Genomic DNA, 26,528 nt, shown 5'->3' with positions numbered 1-26,528 from the left:
TTACAGAGTCATTCAGACATGACTCAGTGCGTAGCTGGACACATTATATAACTGTTCTTCAAATGTATCTGAAGCCATAGTCAGTTTTATGAGTTGTATTATGATAGGCTATGAGCAAGAGAAATCAGTCCGTACAGGGCCATGACTGTGAAGAAAGAAGATGGATATTCTAAATTAGGTGGACAAGCAGAAGTTTTACCTCTGGTTCCACACAAAGCTTCTCTCTTGCCTATAGAGTCGGTGATTGTGTCCTACCCATTAAGAAACACTTTCATCCATATAATATCTTATTCCATTTCCTAATATAAACTCAATTCCTTTTAGTGTACAGACATCTATCTCAAACGGAGAGCAACTTAACTAATGTCATTTTGGTATGTGCCAATAGCTGCAACTTTCAGAGGCGCAGCACGTGTGGAAGGGAGTATCTGAACACTCATATAAAGGAGGGTATCTTAAGCTTATGATCTCGTGTCCTTGCTGGTAAGTGATTATCATTTTCCAGTGATTGCAGGTAGAGTTCTTCATGGGGAAATGAGATAATATCAGAAAAACAGTTTTGAAATGCAGGTGTCAGAAAGTTATTAATAGTTATGTAGTTATTCAAAGACAGGGGCAGATATCGCTCTGGGGAAATAGCAGATGATGTTGAAGACAGTTAATACTTCAGAGAACTTTTGGTAGGGCTTTTATTCTTGAAAATATTAATACCAGCTTGGAGAAAGAATTGGAGTGGACGTTAAGAGTAGTCAGACTAGTAAAAGTTAACAAGAATATCAGGTGTCATGTTTATTCACGGTTCTCATAAATTTTCATTGAACAAAATACTCAGTGTCAGGCACTGTTTCAGGTGCATGAGAACCATGACAGACGAAAACCTCTATTTTCATGCAGCTTAAACTCTTCAATGAACACAGAAAGGAAACATGAAAGAAAAAGTGTGTAACTTTATAGTAAGTTTTAGTGTGATATTAGAAAGTTCAAAGACTCATCTACATATCATCTAAGTCAGATATGAATGAGACTCAAAGTACAATCAACCCTGAGGCAAAACTGCTCTCCAGCTGTGAAACCAAAAGTTCCATGCTTCCAAAATGTAATAGTGGGACAGGCATAGGATAGAAATTTCCATTACAAATGGGGGGAATGGGAAATAAAGGTGTGAGGGGTCCTAAACAAGCCCCAAACCTAGCAAAGCAAACATCATGAGATCTTATGGCTCATAAATAATCTTTGGCTCAATGCTGCGCCTTCCAGACCCACTGGAGTAGTGGTCCTATCCCTGCAACTGTGCTGGATGGGTACTGCCCCCAGAAGTCTGCCTGGTGGAAATCCCACATCCAGGGTTCCAGTTGGTTTCACCTCCAAGACATTGGGGTGAGTGCTGTCGGTGTGGGCCATTGTCGTGGTTGTGGAGGTGGGAGAAGTTAATGAATTTTTGAATCAGTTTTTTAAAACAGGACAGCCAGACTCCCCTCGTGGTGTGGTGGTTAAGAATCCACCTACCAATGCAGGGGACACGGGTTCGAGCCCTGGTCCGGGAAGATCCCACATGCCGTGGAACAACTAAGCCCATGCACCACAACTACTGAGCCTGTGACCTAGAGCCCGCGAGCTACAACTATTGAACCCAAGTGCCACAACTACTGAAGGTCACACACCTAGAGCCCATGCTCCACAACAAGAGAAGCCACCGCAATGAGAAGCCTGAGCACCGCAACAAAGAGTAGCTGCCCTCTGCAACTAGAGAAAGACTGCGTGCAGAAACAAAAATCCAAATGCAGCCAAAAATAAATAAATAAATTTCTAAAACGGGACAGCATGGTTTTTCGGATTGTGATGTTGAGAGAAAGTAAGGTAGGAGTCAGGTATGACACCAAGATTTTTCGTGTTGGGAGGTGGAAGGATGGAAGCTCCATCAGCTGTGTTGGGTGTTCCATAATGGAAATAATTCTCATTAGGGATATCAGCAGTTTTCTTTTTGGCCAAGTTGACGGTATGAGATATTTCATAGAACAAAAGAGTGGAGTTATTTAGCAGGCAGCTGGACACACAGGCCTGGAACTATGGGAAGGGCTTCTGGATGGACACATCTACAAAACGTGGTGGACGGTTTGTGGACCAGGCGGAGCTTTTGTTAATAGTAGTAGGAGGAATCCTGAACATGATGGTAATGCCAATAGCAAATCAGAAAGAGGAGGGTGGGTGCCACAAGTGCATAGAGAGCTTGGGTACCTGGGTGAAGGTGGGGGGGCATCATAAGCACTGGTGTGGGAGAGAGGATAATTTGTCAGGTGGCCAAGGCTGCTGAGGAATGTGCGGACATGAGATGGGTGTGGAGACACTTGTAACTGAGGCAAGATGACATTGAAGCCACCTGTTTATTCACTGCTCTACAGAATCACTAGGATTTTGTTGTGAGCCTTGGTGGTGCCTGGGGTGCTTCAGCCAGGCTGGCAGATTAGTTCATGGGCACAGTGGCTCTCTGATAGAGCAACTGGACCTGAAGTGAAGGGCCACTGGGGCTGGCTGGGTTTCAAATGAGGGTTAAGTGTACAGAGAAAGGCTGACAGGTCAGAATGGCTATCATCAAAAAGTCTACAAATAGGGAGTTCCCTGGTGGTCTAGTGGTTAGGATTCTGGGCTTCACTGCTGTGGCCCGGGTTCAATCCCTGGTCGGGAAACTGAGATCCCACAAGCCGCACAGCAAGGCAAAAGAAAAACCAAAAAAGTCTTTAAATAATAAATGCTGGAGAAGGTGTGGAAAAAAGGGGAACCCTCATACTGCTGGTGGCAACGTAAATCCATGCAGCCATTGTGGAAAACAGTATGGAGGTTTAAAAAACTACAAACAGAATTACCACATGACACAGCAATTGCACTCTGGGGTATATATCCAAAAATACCAAAAACACTAATTCAAAAAGATACATGCACCCCAATGTTCACAGCAGCATAATTTACAATGGCCAAGATATGGAAGCAACCTAAATGCCCATCAATAGATGAATGGTTTAAAAAGATGTGGTATATATTGTGTTGGCCAAAAAGTTCATTCGGGTTTTTCCATAGCATCTTACAGAAAACCCCGAACGAACTTTTTGGCCAACGCAATGTATGATGGGATACTACTTAGCCATAAAGAAGGAAATTTGATATTTGCAGCAACATGGATGGACCTAGAGATTATCATACAAAGTGAAGTAAGTTAGACAGAGAAAGACAAATACTGTATGATATCACTTATATGTGGAATATAAAAAATACAACAAACTAGTGAATATAACAAAAAAGAAACAGGCTCACAAATATAGAGAACTAATGGTTACCAGAGGGGAGACAGAAGGGGGAATGGGCTATAGAGGGGTAGAGGAGTAAGAGGTACAAACTATTAAGTATAAAATAAACTATGAGGATATATTGAACAACACGGGGAATATAGCCAATATTTTATAACTATAAATGGAGTATAACCTTTAAAAATTATGAATCAGGGGCTTCCCTGTTGGCGCAGTGGTTGAGAGTCTGCCTGCCAATGCAGGGGACATGGGTTCGTGCCCTGGTCCGGGAAGATCCCACATGCCACGGAGTGGCTGGGCCTGTGAGCCATGGCCACTGGGCCTGTGCGTCCAGAGCCTGTTCTCTGCAACGGGAGAGGCCACAGCAGTGAGAGGCCACGTACCACACACACACACAAAAATTATGAATCACTATATTGTACACCTGTAACTTATATAATACTGTACAGCAACTATACTTCAATTAAAATTAAAAATGTAAAAAAAAGATTTTTCTTTTTTAATAAACTGAGGTATGCAAGTCATTACAAGCTAAGCCCCAATTTAATTCCACAAAATATACTTTTGATTTTTGTAAATAAAAATTCAAGTGGGGGGCTTCCCTGGTGGCGCAGTGGTTGCGAATCCACCTGCCGATGCGGGGGACACGGGTTCGTGCCCCGGTCCAGGAAGATCCCACGTGCTGCAGAGTGGCTGGGCCCGTGAGCCATGGCCGCTGAGCCTGCGTGTCTGGAACCTGTGCTCCACGGCAGGAGGGACCACAACAGTGAGAGGCCCGTGGACCACAAAAAAAAAAAAAAAAAATTCAAGTGGGGAGTTCCCTGGTGGCCTAGTGGTTAGGATTCTGGGCTCTCACTGCTGCGGCAAAATACAGTAACAACTAAAAATTTAAATGACAAAAATAACGTGTATAATGTAAAAAAAATTGTCTATAATATTTTCAGTATCCATAAAACCATAAAAACATTGGGCAACATTTTGCAACAGGCAATTTTTGTGAAAACTATCCAATTACTATACAATAATCTAATTTGTGAAAATTTCGTTTTGATTTCAAAATCTACCCATAACCAGCCAGAATTAAAGTGGACTGATAATTTTAAATGTTTCCAAAACATTCTGACTGTAGAATACTTATAGAATTATAGATTTATTACTTTATCACATACTTTTATCAGCCACATTTCACTGAACTGGATTTTTAAAAAAGTAACTTGCAACCTTTCCAGAACATTCAAATGAATATTCATTGAAATAAGAATGTTTTCTAAGTAGTTATCTGTTGTTTATATCATATTAAATAAGCTATTTTTAAATAAACAAAACTTGCATTGAGTTTCAGGGGAAGGACAAAAAACTAATGAACAAAAAAACTTACGTGAAAAGACTATCTGGTATGTGAAATAGCATACTCTAATAGAATTGGTCATTTTGCATTTCAGCATAATAAATGAAATATGTTTAAAGAGGATCTGAAGAGAATTAATTTATCAGTTACGGCAAACAGAAGTAAGAGATCTCTCAGTACACTTGCAAAAGAATCAAACTATTTCTGTGATAATCCATCAATTGATGAGTGTGCTCTCAATCTCGCAGAGTAAACGGATTCAGGAGAAATACGCTATAACAATGATACACATATGGATTGAGTAAAATTTCACAGTATATTTACATGGCATTTATATTAACTTACATGGCACTCTATAAAATGGAACAAAATGAGAATGTTACTAATACAATAAAAATACCAATAAATTAGAGTTAAGTACAATAAGAGAATTGTGAAAAGGAAACTTATGAAAATATATTCTATTAAAATTTTAAATAAATACGCCACATACAAGCTCAAAATACAAACCCTGGAATTCAGGTGTTAAGTGCTCAGTGTTTTGTTACATTCATTGATCCTCTCAGGGGCCAAAGTTAACACCTTTATGTCCAAGTCAGCAAACTGAGGCTCAAGGAGCTTCAGCAAGTTGCCCAGATTATTTCCCACTGGGGTATCCACACGGAGACCTCAGTACCCAGCAGACCCCACCTCGATGCCTGTAAGTCCATGGGGGCTGACCCAGATCGTGGATTGTGAGATGCCTCATTTATTTCTGACATGTCCCTGGGGATAGAGGGGTCTGGGGCTAGAGGAATCTGAGGACATCAGGGGGAGCTAAAGGTGGCTGGCACCAGAATGTCACCTGCAAAGGGAGCTGCATAGGAATGGACAGCTCCCCTCCTCACATCTTTCAGTGGACCAGAGGCAGGTCAGATCCTAATCCCCACCTTACATAGGAGGAAACAGGCCTGGAGAGGAGTGTTTGCCTGTGGGTCCTTTCACTGGTCAGGGATACAGAATTAAACCCAGCAGCCTGGATGAGGACTTGTGGAGTCTGACCACTGATCTCTTCATCACCCGCCCCCCAGCCAGGCTTTGGGACTCAAAGGAAAGACCAGTCCATCCTGATGAAATCTTGTCCCTGGGACTTCCCTGGTGGTGCAGTGATTAAGAATCCACCTGCCAATGCAGGGGACACAGTTTCAAGCCCTGGTCTGGGAAGATCCTACATGCCACGGAGCAACAAAGCCTGTGTGCCGCAACCACTGAGCCTGCACTCTAGAGCCCACAAGCCACAACTACTGAGACTGTGAGCCACAACTACTGAAGTCCATGAGCCTAGAGACTGTGCTCCACAACAAAGAGAAACCACCACAATGAGAAACCCGTGCACCACAATGAAGAGTAGTCCCCGCTCTTGCAACTAGAGAAAGCCCGTGAGCAGCAACAAAGACCCAACACAGCAATAGGTAGATAGATAGATAGATAGATAGATAGATAGATAGATAGATAGATAGATAGATAGATAAAGTAAATCTTGTCCCCATCTGCTCCAACCCACCAACTTCCACGATGATATAAACCAGGAAAATGTGTAAGCACTATAAAGCAAGGCTTTATTGTATTCTTCAGTGACTGAACTTAAGAATATAGAGAATATGTTAAAAATGTAGATTAAATTTAAAATGGTATATCTAAGTATCCACTGCATTATGAATACTGCAGATTTTTTTCAAGTCAGAAAATTCTGCCAGTAAAGTTACTCCATAAAGCAAAATCACTTTTTAAAAATATTAAAAGTATTTTAAAATGAGTGAAATTCCAACATACATCTTTGTTGTTTCATTGTCCTATTTGTTAAAGGAAGATAGCCAAGGGTCAATAAAGAAAAAGATTTCAGCAAATATTTTAACAAAGATACACAGCAAATGAATATCTGAAAAAACGCTCATCATGAATCCTTATGGAAACTCAAAAGTGAGGTAACTCTAAAAACTCAGTTAAAAGGCTAAAACTAACACAAATGATAAACCAAGTATTCAGTAGAATATGGAAGAAATGGAATTCTCATACATTGCTGGTAAGATGCAAAAGGTACAATCATTTTAGATCACAATATGTTAGTTTCTTCAAAAGTAAAACAGTTGTGGGACTTCCTTGGTGTTCCAGTGGTTAAGAATCTGCCTTCCAATGTAGGGGACAGGGAATCGATCCCTGGTTAGGGAATTGAAATCCCACATGCCGCAGGGCTACTAAGCTCACAGGCCGCAATGAAGAGCCCACTTGCCACAACGAAAACCCAGCACAGCCAAAAAAAAAAGAAGTAAAAAACAGTTGTGACTCACACATTATATTCTAAGTTACTGACAAAAGATAAAAGAAACATATATATTCTTCATATATTCATATAAAGAACACAATTTTTATACTAGCTTTATTTTCAGAAGTCAAAATTTAGAAACAAACCAAATGCCCATAAAGAGAATGGATAAACTAACCATCGCATATTGAAAAATATTACTCAGCCAAAAACAAAACAAAAACAAAAGCACTATATACCACTGATGAATCTCAAAGTAATTATGATACATAAAGGAAAACAAAAAAATACAGTAAACAACAAATGATTCCAATAATATAAATTCAAGAAAATGCAAGGTATCTACTGTAAGGAAAGTAAATCAATGGTTACTTGGAGAGGTGAGAAAGGCAAGGAGATTATAATAAGAATGAGGTAAATATACCATGACAGATATGGTCACTATTAGGACTATGATGATGGTCTCAGAAGTTCACACCTATGTCAAAACTTATCAAATTGTACACTTTAAATATATTCGTATTAGCACATGTAAATTATACCTTAGTAAAGCTTTAAAACATAGCTCAAGATTTAAAGATCTCTATGTCCCAGTCCTTTCAGAAAATAGGTTTGGCAACCTTATACTGACTCCATCATTTCTATCCTTATGCCCCAGGGGGTTGGGGCGGCAGTCTTGCCTCAGTGGCAGCAAATATGGTGAGCAATAAAGAACATTTCCACCTGAAGTCAAACAGGAATGCTGTCTGGGTCACAAGAGCCACATCTGTGGACTAGATCCCCTTTTTTCTCTTTCTTCCTGCCCATGCAGTAATGGCCTTGAGGTGAATATTACAGAGGCTAAAGGAATCCACAAAACCTTTCAATTATTTTTATTTTCTCTGATGACTTCAGCTATACAAGATAAACATACCTGGAAGTACTGAGATTTGTGTACAAACTGATTCTCCACAGTCATTTTTACATTGACACACTAGTAGGCTGCGGCCTCTTCCCCTCCCTAGTAAACCAGTTTCTGTACCAATTATGGTTTCCCCTGGACCCAATGGTCTTAGAACCAGTGACACTAGGCCAATAAATTGTGGCCATCAGGGAATATGGCTCTCTGTAGACCTGGGGAAGATAATCTCTCAACAGTGCTGAAGTGCCCTGTGACCTCTCCTTTGAGGAAGGGAAAAAATTCATTCTGGGGCTTCCCTGGTGGCGCAGTGGTTGAGAGTCCACCTGCCGATGCAGGGGATGCGGGTTCGTGCCCCGGTCTGGGAAGATCCCACATGCCGCAGAGCGGCTAGGTCCGTGAGCCATGGCCGCTAAGCCTGCACGTCTGGAGCCTGTGCTCCACAATGGGAGAGGCCACAACAGTGAGAGGCCTGCGTACCGAAAAAAAAAAATTCATTCTGCTTTCAAAGCTCTTGAGATTCTCACAGCTGCCACTTCTCAGGGACATCTTGGAGACTCCTAAAACACAAAGCCTCCAAGCTTCATATGAAAACCAGAAATCCCTGCGGTCTTTCCTAGGAGGCAGTGGGCAGCAATGCAAATTTGGGCAAAACTGGCAAGCTACTGTCTGCCATCATACCATCCCTCCTCAGACACAGAAATTTTGAGACCCCTAAAAGTTGTTCTCCCCTTTATGCTTACACAGTAAAAACCTGTGTATAAACTACCTGCAGAGTAAACAGAACTTCCAAGATTAAAGAGAGTGTAAAGAGCTTGTAAGGCCTTGATTATTGTACAAGCCAAAGCAATCTGCAGCAGGCAGTTACCCAGTTCATGATTTGGAAGCTGGAAAAATTTACTATTATCATGTGAGACCAACACATCCCTGTGTTGTCATTCTCTGCTCGCTGCCAGCTGAACTTTTGGTATCTTCTGGGCCAATACTGACCAGGTCCATGTCCAAGATAAGTCAGGGAGGAGTGAAAGCTGATGCCATAAATGTTCAGGTGACTCCTAACTTGGCCAATACATTGCAGGACAGAGGTCAGCTTCCCTGAACACACTGGGTTGGTGACTGATGCACACTGTGTGAACCTACCAGGTGGTGGAGGTGAAATGGCCTTGACCCCAGAGATGGAAGTGACATAAATCTGGGAAGAGCCCTGGACAGGTTAGAGAGTGCAACATAGTCCCACGCTTCCCACATAACTGAAACTTATGGGGAAATCTTCCCACTGTGCATGCTCAAATGTCTGAGAGTTAATTCAGACATATGGCTCCTCAGTTTCCTCTGGAATCCTTACAATGAACAAGAAAACTGCACATCCCCAGTACATCTAAGGCCTTTCTCTAGTGTGAACTCTCTGATGTTGAGAAAGGGTAGATTTTCGCATAAAAAATTTCCCACATTCTCTACACTCATATGGCCTTTCTCCAGTGTGACCTCTCTGGTGTTGACTAAATTGGGAACTATCCCTAAAGGATTTCCCACACTCACTGCACACATAAGGCCTTTCTCCCGTGTGAACTCTCTGATGGTAGCGGAGTTTAGAGCTAGAGATAAAGGATTTCCCACACTCACTGCACTCATAAGGCCTATCTCCTGCGTGAACTCTCTGATGATAACGAAGGGTGGAACTAGAAGTAAAAGATTTCCCACATTTGCTGCACTCATAAGGCCTTTTGCCTGCATGAACTCTCTGATGATAAGAGAGGGTGGCACTACTAGTAAAAGATTTCCCACACTCACTGCACACATAAGGTCTTTCTCCTGTGTGAACTCTCTGGTGTCGAATCAGTATGGAGCTATTGGTAAAAGATTTCCCACACTCACTACACTGATAAGGCTTTTCTCCCCTGTGAACTCTCTGATGATAACCAAGGCCAGAAATAGAGGTAAAAGACTTCCCACATGCACTACACTCATAAGACCGTTCTCTATTATGAATTTTCCGGTGTGTTGAGAGGGAAGATTTTTGGCTAAAAGATTTCCCACATTCACCACACTCATAAGGTCTTTCTCCAGTGTGAGCTCTCCGGTGTTTATTGAATTGTGATCTATCCTTAAAGGATTTCCCACATTCACTGCACTCATAAGGCCTTTCTCCACTGTGCACTCTGTGATGATAACGGAGACTGGCACTAAAAGTAAAAGATTTCCCACATTCACTGCATTCATAAGGCCTTTCTCCTGTGTGAACTCTCTGATGATAACGGAGGGTAGAACTAGAGGTAAAAGATTTCCCACATTCGCTGCATTCATAAGGCCTTTTTCCTGCATGAACTCTCTGATGATAACAAAGGGTGGAGCTGGAGGTAAAGGATTTCCCACATTCACTGCACACATAAGGCTTTTCTCCTGTGTGAACTCTCTGGTGTTGAATGAGTGTCCACCTATTGTTAAAAGATTTCCCACATTCACTACAGTTGTAAGGCCGTTCTCCTGTGTGAACTCTCTGGTGTAAAAGGAGGTTATTCCTTCGGATAAAGGATTTCCCACATTCACTACACTCATAAGGCCTTTCTCCAGAATGAACTCTCTGATGATATTGGAGGTCAGACCTAGAGATAAAAGATTTCCCACATTCACTGCACTCATAAGGCCTTTCTCCTGTGTGAATTCTCTGATGATAACGGAGGGCAGAGCTAGTGGTAAAAGACTTTCCACATTCATCACACCCATAAGGCCTTTCCCCAAGGTGACCTCGTTCATGATACTGGAGGGTGGAGCTACAAGAAAAAGATTTCCCACATTTATTGCACACATAAGGCTTTTCTCCTGTGTGAATTCTCCGGTGTCGAATGAGTGTCCACCTATTGTTAAAAGATTTCCCACATTCACTGCACTCATAAGGTCTTTCTCCAGTGTGTACTCTGTGATGATAACGAAGGCTGGAGCTAAAGGTAAAAGATTTCCCACATTCACTACACTCATAAGGCCTTTCTCCTGAGTGCACTCTCAGGTGTATAATTAGGTTGTTTTTTCGGGTAAAGGACTTCCCACATTCACTACACTCATAAGGTCTTTCTCCAGTGTGAACTCTGTGATGATAACGGAGAGCAGTACGAGTGATAAAAGATTTCCCACATTCACTGCACTCATGAGGCCTTTCTCCAGAATGAACTCTCTGATGGTAACGGAGGTCAGAACTAGAGATAAAAGATTTCCCACAATCACTGCACACATAAGGTCGTTCTCCTGTGTGAGATCTCTGATGATAACTGAGTGCAGACATAGAAGTAAAAGATTTCACACAGTCAGTACACTTATAAAGCCTTTCTCCAATTTGAAATCTCCTATGTGGAAAGAACACTGAGCTATGGCTAAAAGATTTTGAGCATTCACTGCACACATAACTGCTTTCTCCACTGTGCCATGAATGGGGATAAATGAGGACAGATTTGTGGCTTAAGGATTTCCCACATTTGCTGCACTTGTACTGCCTTGCCCCAGTATGAAGTCTTAGATGTTGACAGAGGGTTGAGCTTTGCCTAAAAGATTTTCCATATTCACCACATACATGAAGCTTTTTTCCAGTGTGGATTCTCTGGTGCAGAACAAATGAGGATTTGTACTTGTATGCTTTCCCACATTCACTGCACACAAAACACTGTCTTCCACTGTGGACACCATGGTCCTGAACAAGTGTGTGTTTGGGGCTGAGGGATTTCTTGCATTCTACCCAGGTGTGACGGCTTTTCCTGCCTTGTGAAGTTGACCCACACTGGCTGATTGTGTTTGGCTTCTCCACAGTATGAGTGTCCTGTTGCTGTAGATGTCCCACGATGGTTGGGAAGTCCTTTTCAAACTCCCCACAACACAATGGCTTCTGTGACACATGGAATCTGCAGCTCTTCACAAACCAGGCCTCATCCACACTGCTTCTGAGGGTTTTCTTTTCCATGTACTGCTCCTGGTGCTGCTGAAAGTTTGCACTAAAATAAAATCGTTTTGCACATGCTCCACACCTCAAAAGTTTCTGGCTGTGTTGTGTTTCCCGGCACTCAGCCAAGTGGAAAACATTTCTCAAGACTGGACCACACATCTCACAGGGGTGTGTCTTCTGGAAAGACAAATCTGCCTTGGGAGTCCTAGCCTGTGACACTCCTAGAGAAGTGATCTGTTCAAAAGGTGCCTCTGCATCCTCTGCTCCACAGCAGCAACCTGAACAGAAAGAAATGCTGGTCAAGTACATGTCGACTATAGGGAAGGGTCAAGTTCATCACAGATGTCCATCTGTCTCATCTAGGTATTAGTCTATGAGATGCTTTTCAAGATACAGAAGTTGGAATTCAGTTGAAAGAGCAGCCGACTGTTTTGCATTACTGAGCCTCAAGATCACAGAATAGTGGAGACCTCACCAGGGGAAGGAAACAAAACACAGAGTGTGACACAAGGAAGAGAGGCAGGGTCTACAACTCATTTCTTTCCCAACGGCTTCTTGCAGGATTTTTCTGCTGCTGATGTGAGATGGTAGAAACATGCATCTAAGCCCATTAAAATCCCACAGCAACATATTAGCTGCTATTCAAAGTCAATTTAGGGAAATGTGAACATATCACAGCACAACCAATGTTGGTGAGTACTACAGAAAGAGTGGTGAGAAAAATGGGAGATGTGGAGTCCAGAGAGGTAGAAATTATCCCTGGGCTGGAAGTCACCATAGGAATTACAAGTAGTAGAACTGACAAGTCAGGCAAGTGTTAACAGTGGAAAAGGAAATATAGAAGTAAGGTATAGCCACTGCAAATGGCACCTAAACCCTGGTTGAACAAAGATAGATTCCTGGTATGATCTGAAAACAGCCTGATGTCATACTCTACTCAGCTGCCATTCACCAGGACCAGGCCCCCTCTGAGCCCACCATGCCATGACTGGAGTCATATCCATCCTGGCACATCTGTAAGCCCTAGTTAAGCAACTACATGGTACATGCAGGATACAAATCCTAAGGTAAAAACAGGACAGATGGATGACTTCTACTGTCACAGAGCAACTCGGCACATAACAGACACAGAAAACCAATCTAGAAGTGATATCAGCGTAACAGCAGAGGACACCAGCCTTTACCACCAACAAAAAACAGACAGCTAACTGCAAACAAAATTGACCCTTGGAGGACTCAGAAATCCAATTAAGACACTGCAGCAACACAATGGAAATTGAAAAGTAGAATAACCACACAAAAGTGATCGCTGGGGGGCTTTCCTGGTTGTGTAGTGGTTAAGAATCTACTTGCCAATACACGGACATGGGTTCAAGCCCTGGTCCAGGAAGGTCCCACATGCCATGGAGCAACTAAGCCTGTGCACCATAACTACTAAGCCTGAGCTCTAGAGCCTGTGAGCCACAACTACTGAGCCCAAGTGCCACAACTACTGAAGCCCACGCACCTAGAGCCCATGCTCCACAAGAGAAGTCACCAATGAGACGCCCACACACTGCAAGGAAGAGTAGCGCTGCTCGACACAAGTAAAGAAGACCCACGTGCAGGAACAAAGACCCAACGCAACCAAAAATAAATACATATTTTTTTTAAAAAAAAGGATTGCTGGGGACATCAGCTTAACAGACATGTGGAGATGGATAGGAAATAAGATGAATGGTGAGAACTATGTGTATCAGCCAAATGGTGGCTGCCATCACATTCCCCAATGCCCTGCTCTGCAAAGGACCCCAGCAGCCTTTGCTTTGGAGAACCTCAACAGGCCCCGATATAGCCACAGATCCCACTGTCTGCACGGCAGAGAAGAGCAAGTGTTTATAGGTGTGGACACCAGCTCCCTGCTCTGCAGAGGGTACTGGCAGCTCTTTCAATAAGGTAACTAATAGCCATGACCATGGGGGACCTGCAAGAGAATAATATGCTGAATCACACCTGTTCCTCCAAAAGTAGCTATTGCTCTATTTCAAAACCATGGCTGCCACCCCCCATAAATCCTGCACACACCCTAAACCCCAGAGCCCCAACTGTGAAACTGATGCCCATATTCCATAACCTGACTCCACAGCTGTCACCTGAATGCCCGTCTCAGGCACGAGATTCATGGCCACTATAGGTGAGTTAGTTCCTCAGACCCCAGACACTTCTGTGTGCACCTAGACTCCAGTCAAGGCTCCATCACTGCTCAGTGTGCGACTGCATCTCACAAAGCAAAGTCAACACTGCTGCAGGCTGTTCAGTGTCTGGGACCTTAGAACTGCTACTGCTCTGCATTTATCACACCCTAGAATCCAGATCTATATCTGCTCCACAGTGCCCACACATCAGACACCAATGCCATCACCACCATGAAGCACCACCCCCCAACCAAGAGCCGGACTTACCATCAAGAGGGAGCCCCTCAGTCAAAACATTTCCCTTGGGAGAAAGAGATCAGGAGATCCCCAGCAGTCTTCTCTACTACTGTGGATACCGACAACTTTAGCTATTTAGGACCCCTGCAGTCTTTGCTGAGACTGATCTCAGTTGACAGAGCTGGACAGACTCTAAGCCCCTGGGCCTTGTTGTAGTCGGAACAGCAACTACCCATCAAGCTGGCATACTAACACCCACAAAAAGGTGAAGATCTTCCCCGCCAAAACCTTACATAAAGTCTGAAAGAAATGACTGCTCCATTAAATGTATTAACATCAAAGCAAGGCTACATGAAACACACACAAAATAATCAAGGAAACATGACACCCCCCAAAGGAACATAATAATTTATCAGTTGCCCCAAAGAAAGGGAGATCTATAAACTGTCAGACAAGAAATTCACAATAATTGTTTTTTTTTTTTTGGCCACGTCATGAAACATGCAGGATCTTAGTTCCCTGACCAGGGATCGAACCCATGCCCCCAGCAGTGGAAGCACAGAGTCTTAACCACTGGACCACCTGGGAAGTCTCTCACAATAATTGTTTTAATGAAGCTCAATGAGCTACTAGAAAACACAGACAGACAATCCAACAAAATAAGGAAAACAATATGCAAACTAAATAAAGTTTCAAACAGAGACAGAAAATATGAAAAAGAACCAAACAGAAATTATAGTGAAGAGTATGATGAACAAAACGAAAAACAAAGTAGCGTATCAATAGCTAACTTGATCAATCAAAACAATGAATATGAAACTGAAGGTAGGTCTTTGAAATTATCCAATCAAAGGAGAAAAAAGACAAAACAACTAAAAAGAATTTTAAAAAGTCTACATGAATTATGGGACATTGTGAAACAAAACAATATTTGCATAATGTGAGCCCTAGAAGGAGTAGAGAGAGAGGAAGGGGCAGAAAATTTATTTAAAGAAATAATGGACGAAAACTTTCCAAATCTGGGAAAAGTGGACATTCAGGTACATGATGCTCAGAAGTCCCCAAACAGATTCAATCCACAGACGACTTCACCAAGACACATTAATATAAAACTCAAAAAGTAATGATAAAGATAATTTTAAAAGCTGTAAGAAAAAAGAAACCCCTCATACAAGGGAAACCCCATAAAGTGGTTTTCTTAGATGAAACACTGCATACCATGAGAGTGAGATGATATGTTCTAGATACTGCGGTGGGGGAAAAAATTGCAAACCAAGAATACTTAACCAGCAATACTATTCTTCAGTAATAAGGAAGAAAGACTTTCTCAGACAAACAAACTGGGGAAGTTCATCACCACTTGAGTACCTCACCAGAAATGCGAAAGACTAAAGAATTCTTTTAGCTGAAATAAAAGTATGCTAACTAGGGACTTCCCTGGTGGTCCAGTGGCTAAGACTCCGTGCTCCAAATGCAGGGGGCCTGGGCTCCATCCCTGGGCAGGAAACTAGATCCCGCATAGTGCAACAAAGATAGAAGATCCTGCATGTTGCAACTAAGACCCAGTACAGCCAAAAAAAAAAAAAAAGAAAAAAGAGTATGCTAACTACTAACATGAAATCATATGAAAATATAAAACACACAGGTAAAGATAAGTATATGGTCAAATTCAGAATACTCTAATACTGTAAAACTGTGTTAATCACTCAACTCAACTACAAAGGATAAAAAACAAGAGTATTAAAAACAACTATACCCACAATAACTTGTTGATGGTTACCCAATACACAGTATAAAAACATGTAAATTGTGACATCAAAAACATAAAATGCATGTGTGGGGGAAGTATAAGAGTAGATTTTTTGTATGAGATTGAAGTTACATTGTTATCAGCATAAAATAGAATGCTATGTTTTATATAAGCCTTATGGTAACCCCAAAGCAAAACCCTATACTAGACACAAAAGACAATGAGAAAGGAATAAAAGTATATTACCACAGGGACTTCCCTGGTGGTGCAGTGGTTAAGAATCTGCCTGCCAATGCAGGGAACACGGGTTTGAGCCCCGGTCTGGGAAGATCCCACATGCCACAGAGCAACTAAGCCCGTGTGCCACAACTGCTGACCCTGCGCTCTAGAACCCACAAGCCACAACTACTGAGCCCACGTGCCACAACTACTGAGCCCACGTGCCACAACTACTGAAGCCCGCGTGCCTAGAGCCTGAGCTCTGCAACAAGAGAAGCCACCGCAGTGAGAAGCCCGTACACCACCAACGAAGAGTAGCCCCCATTCGCCACAACTAGAGAAAAGCCCACGCCCAGCAACAAAGACCCAATGTAGCCAAAAATAAATTAAAAAAAAAAAAGGAGTTGGTACTTAAAAAAAAAAAAGTGTATTACCACAGAAAATCATGAAGTCACAAAGGAAGACAGCAAGAGAAGAAGAAAGAAACTACAAAACAGCCATACAATAATAAGATGGCAACAGTAGGTCCTAAAAATATTCTCCAATTAAATGACATACAGTGACTGAACAGAAAAAAAAAAAGACCTCAACTATATGCTGCCTACAATAGAGTAACTTCAGCCTTAAGGACACACACAGGCTGAAGGTGAAGGAATTGAAAGAGATATTCCACGCAAATAGAACTCAGAAGAGAACAGAGTAAGATATACTTAAGTGAGACAAATAGACTTTAAATCAAAAACTATCACAAGAGGGACTTCCCCGGTGGTGCAGTGGTTAAGAATCTGCCTGCCAATGCAGGGGACATGGGTTCAAGCCCTGGTCTGGGAAAATCCCACATGCTGTGGAGCAACTAAGCCTGTGCACTACAACTACTGAGCCTGCACTCTATGGTGAGCCATAACTACTGAGCCTGCGTGCCACAATTACTGAAGCCCACATGCCTAGAGCCCGTGCTCTGCAACAAGAGAAACCACTGAAATGAGAAGCCCACACAACACAATGAAGAGTAGACCCTGCTCACCGCAACTAGAGAAAGCCCACGTGCAGCAACAAAGACCCAATGCAGCCAAAAATAAATTAATTTTTAAAAAACAAATAAAGATCACTCTTAAAAAAAAAACTATCACAAGAGACAATGTTCACTACGTAATGATAAAGAAATTGATTCACCAGGAGAATGTAACAATTTAACTATATATATACGTACCATATATTAAAAATTAAGCAAATATGACCAGATCTGAAGGCAGGAATTTTTTTATTTTTTTGGCCACGCCGCATGGCATGCAGGATCCTAGTTCCCCAACCAGGCATCAAACCTGTGCCCCCTGCAGTAGAAGCACAGAGTCTTAACCACTGGACTGCCAGGAAAGTCCCAGCAAAAGAATATTAACACATTTCTGACTAGAAATGCATTAATACATCTTTTGTTACTCAAATGTTATTGACCGGAGACGTATCAATACGTTTTTAGAGAGTGACACAATTAACATCACCGTGTGAAGTTGTTAGAACTTAAAATTGATCAAGGGTTCATTATACAACTTATGATTATCATTATCTCTCACATTTTCCTCCATTAGGTTTTTGTTCCAACCTCGTGTACATTAAACGCAAGTTTATTACCATAAAATTTTCAAAAATGATGCATTGCAAAATTGAGTGATGAAGAATTTTTTGGTGAATTTTATGCAGATACTTTCTCTGTCTGAGCGACATATATACTAGTGTCTCAGAAAACGACAGTTCTTCAGAATATAGTTCTGATTCAGACGATGTGAATATTAGACCAACAAAAAGACAAAAAACCGTAGTGAATGACTCTACTGTGGAAAGTGAAAATGAAACTCAAGAATGCTCCTTTGCTTCTATGTAAGAGTGGATTGAAGACAACATTTCACAAAAATTAGAAGACTTTATAGTGTGTCAGGTGTAACTATTGAATGTAATAACCCACCAAGTGTTAGTGAAATAACAGAATTAATTTTTGGTAATGACTTTTTCGAGTTGGTCACTTCTCAAACAAACTTATATCACCAACAGAATGAAAAATCATATAAAAAGTATGATAAGGCTTTAAAATGGACTAATGTAACCAACAGTGATATGAAGAAGCCTCTTGGGTTAATAATTTTGATGAGACAAATAAGAAAGTCACAGTGGAAAGAATATTGGTTGACTGATCCCTTACTTGAAACACTTATCAAAGATTAAGATGAGAAGAAGGTTCAAACAAATAATGACATTTCTTCACTTTAACGATAACTCAGAAACTCCACTTCCTACAGACAGAATTTCAAAAATTAAACCTCTTTTGGCTTATTTTCTACCAAAATCTCAATCAATCTATACACCCAAACAAGAGCTATCACTTGATGAGGCAATGATAAAGTGGAGAGGACAACTCAGATTCAAAACCTATAATCCTGGAAAATTTACAAAATATGGAATTTTGGTCAGGATGCTTAACGAAAGTGAAACTGGATATACATGCAACCGTGATGTTTACATGGGTGAAGGAAAGAAACTGCAAGAAACAATATTGTTGGTCCTACAACCTTGGTTCATGGCACCATATTTACCAAGACAATTATTACAACAGTCTGTCCACATCTGTAATGTTGTTGAAAAATAAAACCAGAGTTTGTAGGACTATAAGAGAGAATCATGGTCTACCAAACCAATTAAAGGAGAAATCTAAACATCTACAGAGGGTAGAAATGACATTCTTACAGAAGGGAGAAGTGATCCTTCTTATATGGAAAGACAAGAGGCTAGTCTGCATAGTGACAACTATTCATTACACCTCCATAGCATCTACAGTAAAGGAAGACAGAAAGACTGGCCATCAGATAACTAAGCCCAATAATATGTTAGAGTATAATAAATATATGAAAGGAGTTGATCGTTCTGATCAATATCTGGCAAACTTCAATATCCTCTGGAAAACTCGAAAATGATATAAGAAAGTGGGTTTCTAGTTGAGTAACTGCAGTTTATTCAATGTATTTAAAATTTATTGCAGCCTTAATGCACAGAATAAAATGACTTACAAGCAATTTTTAAAATAAATTTATTCATCTATTTATTTATTTTTGGCTGCATTGGGTCTTCGTTGCTATGCTCATGCTTTCTCTAGTTGTGGCAAGCAGGGGCTACACTTTGTTATGGTGTGTGGCCTTCTCACTGAGGTGGCTTCTCTTGTGGAGCACGGGCTCTAGGCATGCGGGCTCGGTAGTTGTGGCTCATGGGCTTAGTTGCTCCACTGCACGTGGGATCTTCCTGGACCAGGGATTGAACACATGTCCCCTGCATTTGCAGGCAGATTCTTTTTTTTTTTTTTTTTTTTTTTTTGCGGTACGCGGGCCTCTCACTGCTGTGGCCTCTCTGGTTGCAGAGCACAGGCTCCGGATGCACAGGCTCAGCAGCCATGGCTCACGGGCCCAGCTGCTCCACGGCATGTGGGATCTTCCCAGACCGGGGCATGAACCCGTGTGCCCTGCATCGGCAGGCAGACTCTCAACCACTGCGCCACCAGGGAAGCCCTTGCAAGCAGATTCCTAACCATCGTGCCACCAGGGAAGTCCCATAAGCAGTTTTTGTCAGCAGTAGCTAGAGAATGGGTAACTGATCATTCCGGTGAATGCAGTGGTAGTCCCACACCTGATCCTTCCCGTGGCGTTTCTAAAAGAGCCCCCCAAGAGATTTCCCTGGTGGCCCAGTGGGTTAGACTCCACACTCCCAATGCAGGGGGCCCAGGTTCGATCCCTGGTTGGGGAACTAGATCCCACATTCATGCCACAACTAACAGTCTGCATGTCACAACTAAGAAGTCCACCGTACTGCAATAAGAAACCCGTGTGCCACAACTAAAAGATCCCGCATGCAGCAACTAAGACCAGGCGCAGACAAAATAAATAAAATAATAAATAAATATTTTAAAAATAAAAAAAAAGAGCCTCCCCACAAAGATCCACCTTGTTGACTACCAGGTAAAATAAAAGAACATATTCTAGAGGAAATAATACCCACAGGGCTTTAAAAAAAAAATGCCTCCAGAAAGCATAGAGTCTGCTCTTCCAGGGGAAAGCACAGTGAAACGGTGTATTTGTAATAGGTGTTCTGTTCCCCTGCACAGAGATTCCTGCTATACTGCCTATCACACTCTAACAAAGTATTAGAATGCTTTAGTAAGACATGTACAAAGTTTCAAATAAATACATTAAGTGCAAAAAAAGTTGTTGATATTTACTCAAACTAACAAATTGCCGGCCACAGGCATTAGTTTCTGAAAAAATCTCCCAGTCAATAATGTGTTAATAGGGAACTTAAATATCCCCCTTTCAACACAGGTGGATATCCAGATAGAAAGTAAGGGTATCTTTGAATTGGACAACACTTTAGTCCAAATGAATATAACAGATGTATACAGAACATTCCATCCTATTACAGCAGAATATACACTCTTCTCAAGTGCATATAGAATATTCTCTAGGATAGATTATATGCTATGTCAAGCAAGTCTTAACAAGTTTCAGAAGACTCAAACCATATCAAGTAACTTTTCCTAACACAATGGATAACACTAGAAACCAGCAACAGGAGGAAAGCTTAAAAATTCAGATATGTGAACATTAAACAATATGCTCCTGGCCAATCAATCAGTCAAAGGAAAAAATCAACAGGAAAATCAAACGTACCTTGAGAAAAACAAAAATAGAAACAAAACATATACAATGTGCAAAAGCAGTTTTAAGAGAAAAGTTTAGAGCAATAAATGCCAGCATTAAGAGAAAAATCAAGTTTAGACCAATAAATGCCAGGATTAAGAGCAAAAAATGCCAGCATTAAATAAACAACCAAACTTTACATCTCCAGGAACTAGAAAAAGAACAAATTAAGACCAAAGTTAGCAGAACAAAGGAAAAAATAAAGATCAGAGCAGAGGGGAATTCCCTGGCAGTCCAGTGGTTAGGATTCCATGCTTCCACGGCAGGGGGTCCAGGTTCGTTCACTAGTTGGGGAACTAAGATCCCTGCCTGCCACATGGCACAGCCAAAAAAGAAAAAAAAGAAAGATCAGAGCAGAAATAAATGAAATAGAAACTATAAAAACAATAAAAAAAGATTAACAATACTAAGAACTGGTTTTGCTTAAAGATAAATAAAACTGACAAACCTTTCTCTAGACTTCTGAGATGGAAGAGTCAAATAAGTTAACAGAGAAATAAAAGAGAAACAAAGGATCATAAAAGACTACTATGAACTGTTATACACCAACAAATTAGATAACCTAAAAGAAACAGACTAGAAACATACAACCTACCAATCCTGAATCATAAAGAAACAGAAAATTTGAATAGACCAATAACAAGTAAGGAAATTGAACCAGTAAGCAAATCTTCCAACAAAAAAAATAGGCCATGACCAGATAGATTTCATTGGTGAAATTTATATTTTAATATGTAAAACACTGATATATAAGGTACTCTACAACTCAACAGGAAAAGAACAATCTGATTAAAAAGTGGACATTTTATCAAAGATAAAATGGCTGAACAGACATTTTATCAAAGATCTACAAATGGCTAACAGGTATATGAAAAAATGTTCCTCCTGGGTTTCCCTGGTGGTGCAGCGGTTGAGGGTCTGCCTGCTGATGTGGGGGACGTGGGTTCGTGCCCCAGTCTGGGGGCATCCCACATGCCGTGGAGCGGCTGGGCCCATGAGCCATGGCCACTGAGCCTACGCGTCCAGAGCCTGTGCTCTGCAACGGGAGAGGCCACAACAGTGAGAGGCCCGTGTACCGCAAAAAAAAAAAAAAAAAGTTCCTCTTCACTAATCATCTCACTGATCATCAGGAAAATGCAAATCAAAACCAAAATGAGGGGCTTCCCTGGTGGTGCAGTGGTTGAGAGTCCGCCTGCCGATGCAGGGAACACAGGTTCATGCCCCAGTCCAGGAAGATCCCACATGCCGCAGAGCAACTAAGCCCGTGAGCCACAACTACTGAGCCTGCGCTCTGGAGCCCACGAGCCACAACTACTGAGCCCGCGTGCCACAACTACTGAAGCCTGCATGCCTAGAGCCTGTGCTCTGCAACAAAGCCACCTCAGTGAGAAGCCCACACACCACAACAAAGATTAGCCCCCACTCACCGCAACTAGAGAAAGAATGTGCACAGCAAAAATGACCCAATGCAACTAAAAATAAATAAATAAATTTATTAAACAAAACAAAAAACCAACACTGCAAGGACTTCCCTGGTGGTCCAGTGGGTAAGACTCCACACTCCCAACGCAAGGGGCCCAGGTTCAATCCCTCGGGGAACTAGATTCCACATGCAGGCAACAACTAAGAGTACACATGCTGCAACTAATAAGTCTGCATGTCACAACTAAGAGTCCGCATGCTGTAACTAAATATCCCGCATGCCACATTGAAGACCCAGTGCAGCCAAAATAAATAAATAATTTAAAAAAAAACTTTGGATAAACGTATATTAAAAAAATAAATAAATAAACACTACAAACCTTGCAGTAGGACACTGAAAAGTAGCTCATCGTTCAAGTAAGTAATGACCATGATAATGCCTGCATGCCTGGCACAGGCAGGCACAAAGAAATGTTAGGTAAATGAAGGGATCAAGGGAGTTCCCTGGCGGTCCAGTGGTCAGGACTTGGTGCTTTCACTGCTGTGGCCCTGGTTCAATCTCTGGTCGGGGAACTAAGATCCCCCAAGCCATGCAGCTCAGCCAAGAGAAGAAAAAATATATATATAATTAAATTAAATTAAAATAAAAACAAGTAAATAAAAGAAGGGATCAAATCTTGGACACAGAGGTGAAAAGGATCTAGACATACTGACCCAGACAGAGAGAAGGAAGTAAGGTAGAATCCATTAAGCTCACTGCAATACTACTGGCTTGGAATCCTTTTCCTAAGAGTGTTCAATACAGCAGGTATCGGGGTTGATATTGCAGGAGAAGGTAGAGGGCAGTGCAAACAGCCCAGTCCTAGCTACCACAGCAACTACACGGAAAGCTTGGGAAGCAAGTAGTGCCCACAGTTCACATGTATAAGAACAGAGCACCCCCTGGGAAAAGGAGGGTGAGGTGGGATAGAGCCTAGTCCAGGACGCTGGGAAGGCTTTGAGTCTTACCCAGTGAGGATATAAGTGCAAAGTTCTCCAGCATCACATCGAGGTACAGGCGTCTCTGAGTCTCATCAAGGAGCCTCCATTCCTCCCAGGAGAAGTACACAGCAATGTCCTCAAAGGTCACACTGCACATCTATGAGAGAGAAAGAATGAGCTATGAACATTCTCTCCCTAAGCTCCCACAATCCATCTCATCACACACCTATCCCACCTTCATCCTCTTCCAGAGCTCTCCACCGAACAGGAATTTCAGGCCTAAGTGCCACTGATGCCCACCTATCCCTCAGGGTCTCTTCATTCACTGTGTTCAGCCCTCAACACCACTGGACAGGACAGCACAGAGATGTCATCCAAGCTCTGGTCCTGGCCTGTAGGGTCCCATCCATCCTGTCAATCAATTCCCCTGGGGTCTCTAGGCTGTGACTCACAGACACAACCAAACTTGGGTTCAAGCTTCAACCTTCAGTCCCCAATAACAGGGCCCTGGTGCCATGAGCTAGCACTTCCTCTTAGTGTGCCCATCATTCTGTAGACTGTACCTCTCTCACATCTTCAGTCCCCACAGTTGCACTCCCACAACTATGCACGTGGGGAAAACTGCTTTGAAGGCCTCCTTCATACTTTTATTGATCCTTGCTTCAATTTTAACCACCCAGAAGCACATGTGATTACAGATGCCCATGACCCACTTCCACTTTTGTGCTGCACTCCCTGTCCCCTCAGCGGCCATCACTGTCCTCTCTCCCTCAACCTTCCTTGGAATCCTGGCCCTGACAGTGTCCATTCCAGGCACAGTGACTCTCACAAATGACCATATCTGCCGCAGACCTACCCACCATCAAGATCAAACACACCACACCACACCAAACCTCACCACAAAATTCTGGTGAACCTGTACATTAGTGAATTAGCAGGAGCCCTAGCCTCATCATCTTGTTTCAATTACTCCAACGCCTCCACAGCCATCTCATGTCCACTAATCTCACAAAAGCTTTAGTCGCCTGTCAAACCATCCTCTTCAATTCAGTTACCCATTCTCTTCCATATGGTTACCATGTTCACTTCTATCCTTCACCTGCATTTGTGTGCTCAGCAACCCTGATCAGGTGTGGAGCAGGGAAACCACTCATCATGCACCCTCCTCTTTCAGACCAGCGAACAGCACTGCCAGGATGACCTGCATTCCCCCACATAAATGGGATCCACAGTTCCTCCCTGTTCCACACAAGAGCCACCTTCCTCCCCAGATTTCCAGACACCCAACTGCTGCCTCCACTCGCTTTCTCTGAAACATCTCAGACTCTTGACAAGGCCAAAACAAAACATCTGATATTCTCAAGTAAAATTAACCTACCATAACTTTCCCATCTCAGTTGATGGAGCTTTCATCCCATTAGCTCCTAAAACCGGAAACACTGGGGTCATCCCTGACTCTTCCCTTTCTCTCCCTCACCCGCAACATCTAAAAATCTACTTGACTCTCCTTAAAACATGGATGGAAAGTCCAACTTCTTTCCCACCTCTGTGGCCACCACCCTGGTCCAACACTCATCTGGATTATAGTAAATGCCTCCTTGGCAGCTCCCTGCCTCTTATATTACTCATACAGTCTGTTCTCTTCTTTGCAGGCAATGGAACTCACTAAGACCTGCATAAGAATCAACCCCTTCCGCTTATCCAAACCTCTCATTATCTCCATAACAGACGTCCAAATTCTTGACAATTACAGACCTGATTCTTGACACTCAGCTCTTTGGTCCTAATAAAATGGAAACTGACTGTACCCTATCTCCAGCATAGTCATACGTCCAAACATTTGCGCATGTCAGTATCTGGTCCTGTCACAACATTTCACACGTGTTTATATTGACTGACAGCAATAGCAATACCTCCGTATAACCCTTGGCCTGCACTCAGGACTGGGCTTGAGGTATCCCCAGGGTCCCCACACCCACGAGCTTGGAAAAAAGCAAGGAAGACGTTAAAGACATTACAATCCCAGACACCATTTGGGTGGTGTCAGGGACAGTGAGTGACTGGGACAACCTCCTCTTCCGTGTATAGGTTTCCTAAGTGCTTTTCATCCTTCAGAACCTGCGAAGAGGGGTAGGCAACAAGGACTGGGCTCCAGATGAGGTCAGGCCTCCCCTGTATCCCCGTCCAGCCCTGGATTCCGGTGACCTCGGGCTAAGTGACTAGCTTCTGCGTCTCAGTCCTCAATGCTGCTTCTTACTAGCGCCTTGGGCCTCACTGTCGTTTTCAGCTCCATTCTAGTTTGTTCTCTCTTTAATCAGTTTTTGGAAAACTTTTGAAACCCTAATACAGACTGTATTCCTCTTCTGTCCACTACCCTCCATGGCATCCAGGTCCCTCAGAATGAAGAAAAAACCTCTCCGCCAGCCAGTACAGGGGTCACGCTACCACACACTTCCCTGCAGATATCAGACGGACCCCAGGTTTCCCAATACTCCCGGCTCAATCCAACCTCCAAGCCTTTGCACCTGTCAGTACCTCCGCCTGTCACCCTCTCTCACGCGGCCATCACACTATCAAAAACAGACCCACCCACGAACGCCCCACCATCCCGGACACCGCGTCCTGGGCTGCGGGCACGTGAGCAGGCGCCCCGCACTCGGGGCTTTAGTGTCTGGTGGGGTGAGGGCGGTGAGAGCCCGGAGGATGAACGTTTACCTGAGGCGGGGTCCTCAGCGCCGTCGCTGCCAACGCCATCAGAGTCTGGGGGCAGAGCGGGGCCGGTAGCGGCGGGAGAGGCGGGTGGACGCGGGCACGGCAGGCCCGGGACACCCCCGGCGGCGTCGCTGAACTTCAGACCGGCCTCTATGCAGCGGAGACAGCGGCTCCTCTTGGACCTTCTCAACCCTGTCACCCAAGTCCCGGCCCAGCGTTCCGGAGCGACAACAGATAAGAAAGCAATAAAAATGGCCGCCACGAAGAGGACGCCGGAAGTCCCACCCTGATGAGATGCGCACGCACGGAAATGCCTTTATCTTGACCTTTTATTGACTCAAATCGGCGCACTACCTTCTGGGTAGTGTAGTTCCTAGCGATCTAGAGCCCCTCCCCCAACCCCCCACCCCCGCCCCAGGAAATGTGTTCTCCATCTTGACCACCAGAGAGTGGTCCAAGCGGTACTCTGGGGAGTACTTGAGAGTAGTCATCCTACATAGATGGATTTACTCGCTGTGAACGCAG

General features: G+C 42.9%; 1 protein-coding gene across 1 annotated transcript; it reads right to left on the bottom strand.

The window, feature by feature from the left end:
• Positions 1–4,336: 4,336 nt before the first annotated feature.
• On the bottom strand, positions 4,337–26,247 carry LOC137215621 (zinc finger protein 814-like). The gene is made up of 3 exons (XM_067721096.1): positions 26,007–26,247; positions 23,319–23,448; positions 4,337–12,053 (listed from the first exon to the last, which is right to left on the bottom strand). The coding sequence occupies exons 1-3, from the start codon at positions 26,043–26,045 to the stop codon at positions 9,226–9,228; spliced, it is 2,997 nt and encodes a 998-aa protein (XP_067577197.1). The 5' UTR covers positions 26,046–26,247; the 3' UTR covers positions 4,337–9,225.
• Between the last annotated feature and the right edge of the window lie 281 nt (positions 26,248–26,528).

This window comes from Pseudorca crassidens, chromosome 20, assembly GCF_039906515.1.
Source record: "Pseudorca crassidens isolate mPseCra1 chromosome 20, mPseCra1.hap1, whole genome shotgun sequence".
Lineage (NCBI taxonomy): Eukaryota > Metazoa > Chordata > Mammalia > Artiodactyla > Delphinidae > Pseudorca > Pseudorca crassidens.
The sequence above is the reverse complement of the archived record's forward strand: the minus strand, read 5'-3'. Positions and strand labels throughout refer to the sequence as shown.

Coding starts and splice junctions, on each gene's coding strand:
- LOC137215621 (XM_067721096.1), bottom strand. CDS start 26,045: ATGGCGTTGGCAGCGACGGCGCTGAGGACCCCGCCTCAG. Junction 23,449..26,006: donor CGCTGAGGACCCCGCCTCAG/GTAAACGTTCAT, acceptor TCTCTCTCATAG/ATGTGCAGTGTGACCTTTGA. Junction 12,054..23,318: donor TGCACTTATATCCTCACTGG/GTAAGACTCAAA, acceptor CTTTCTGTTCAG/GTTGCTGCTGTGGAGCAGAG.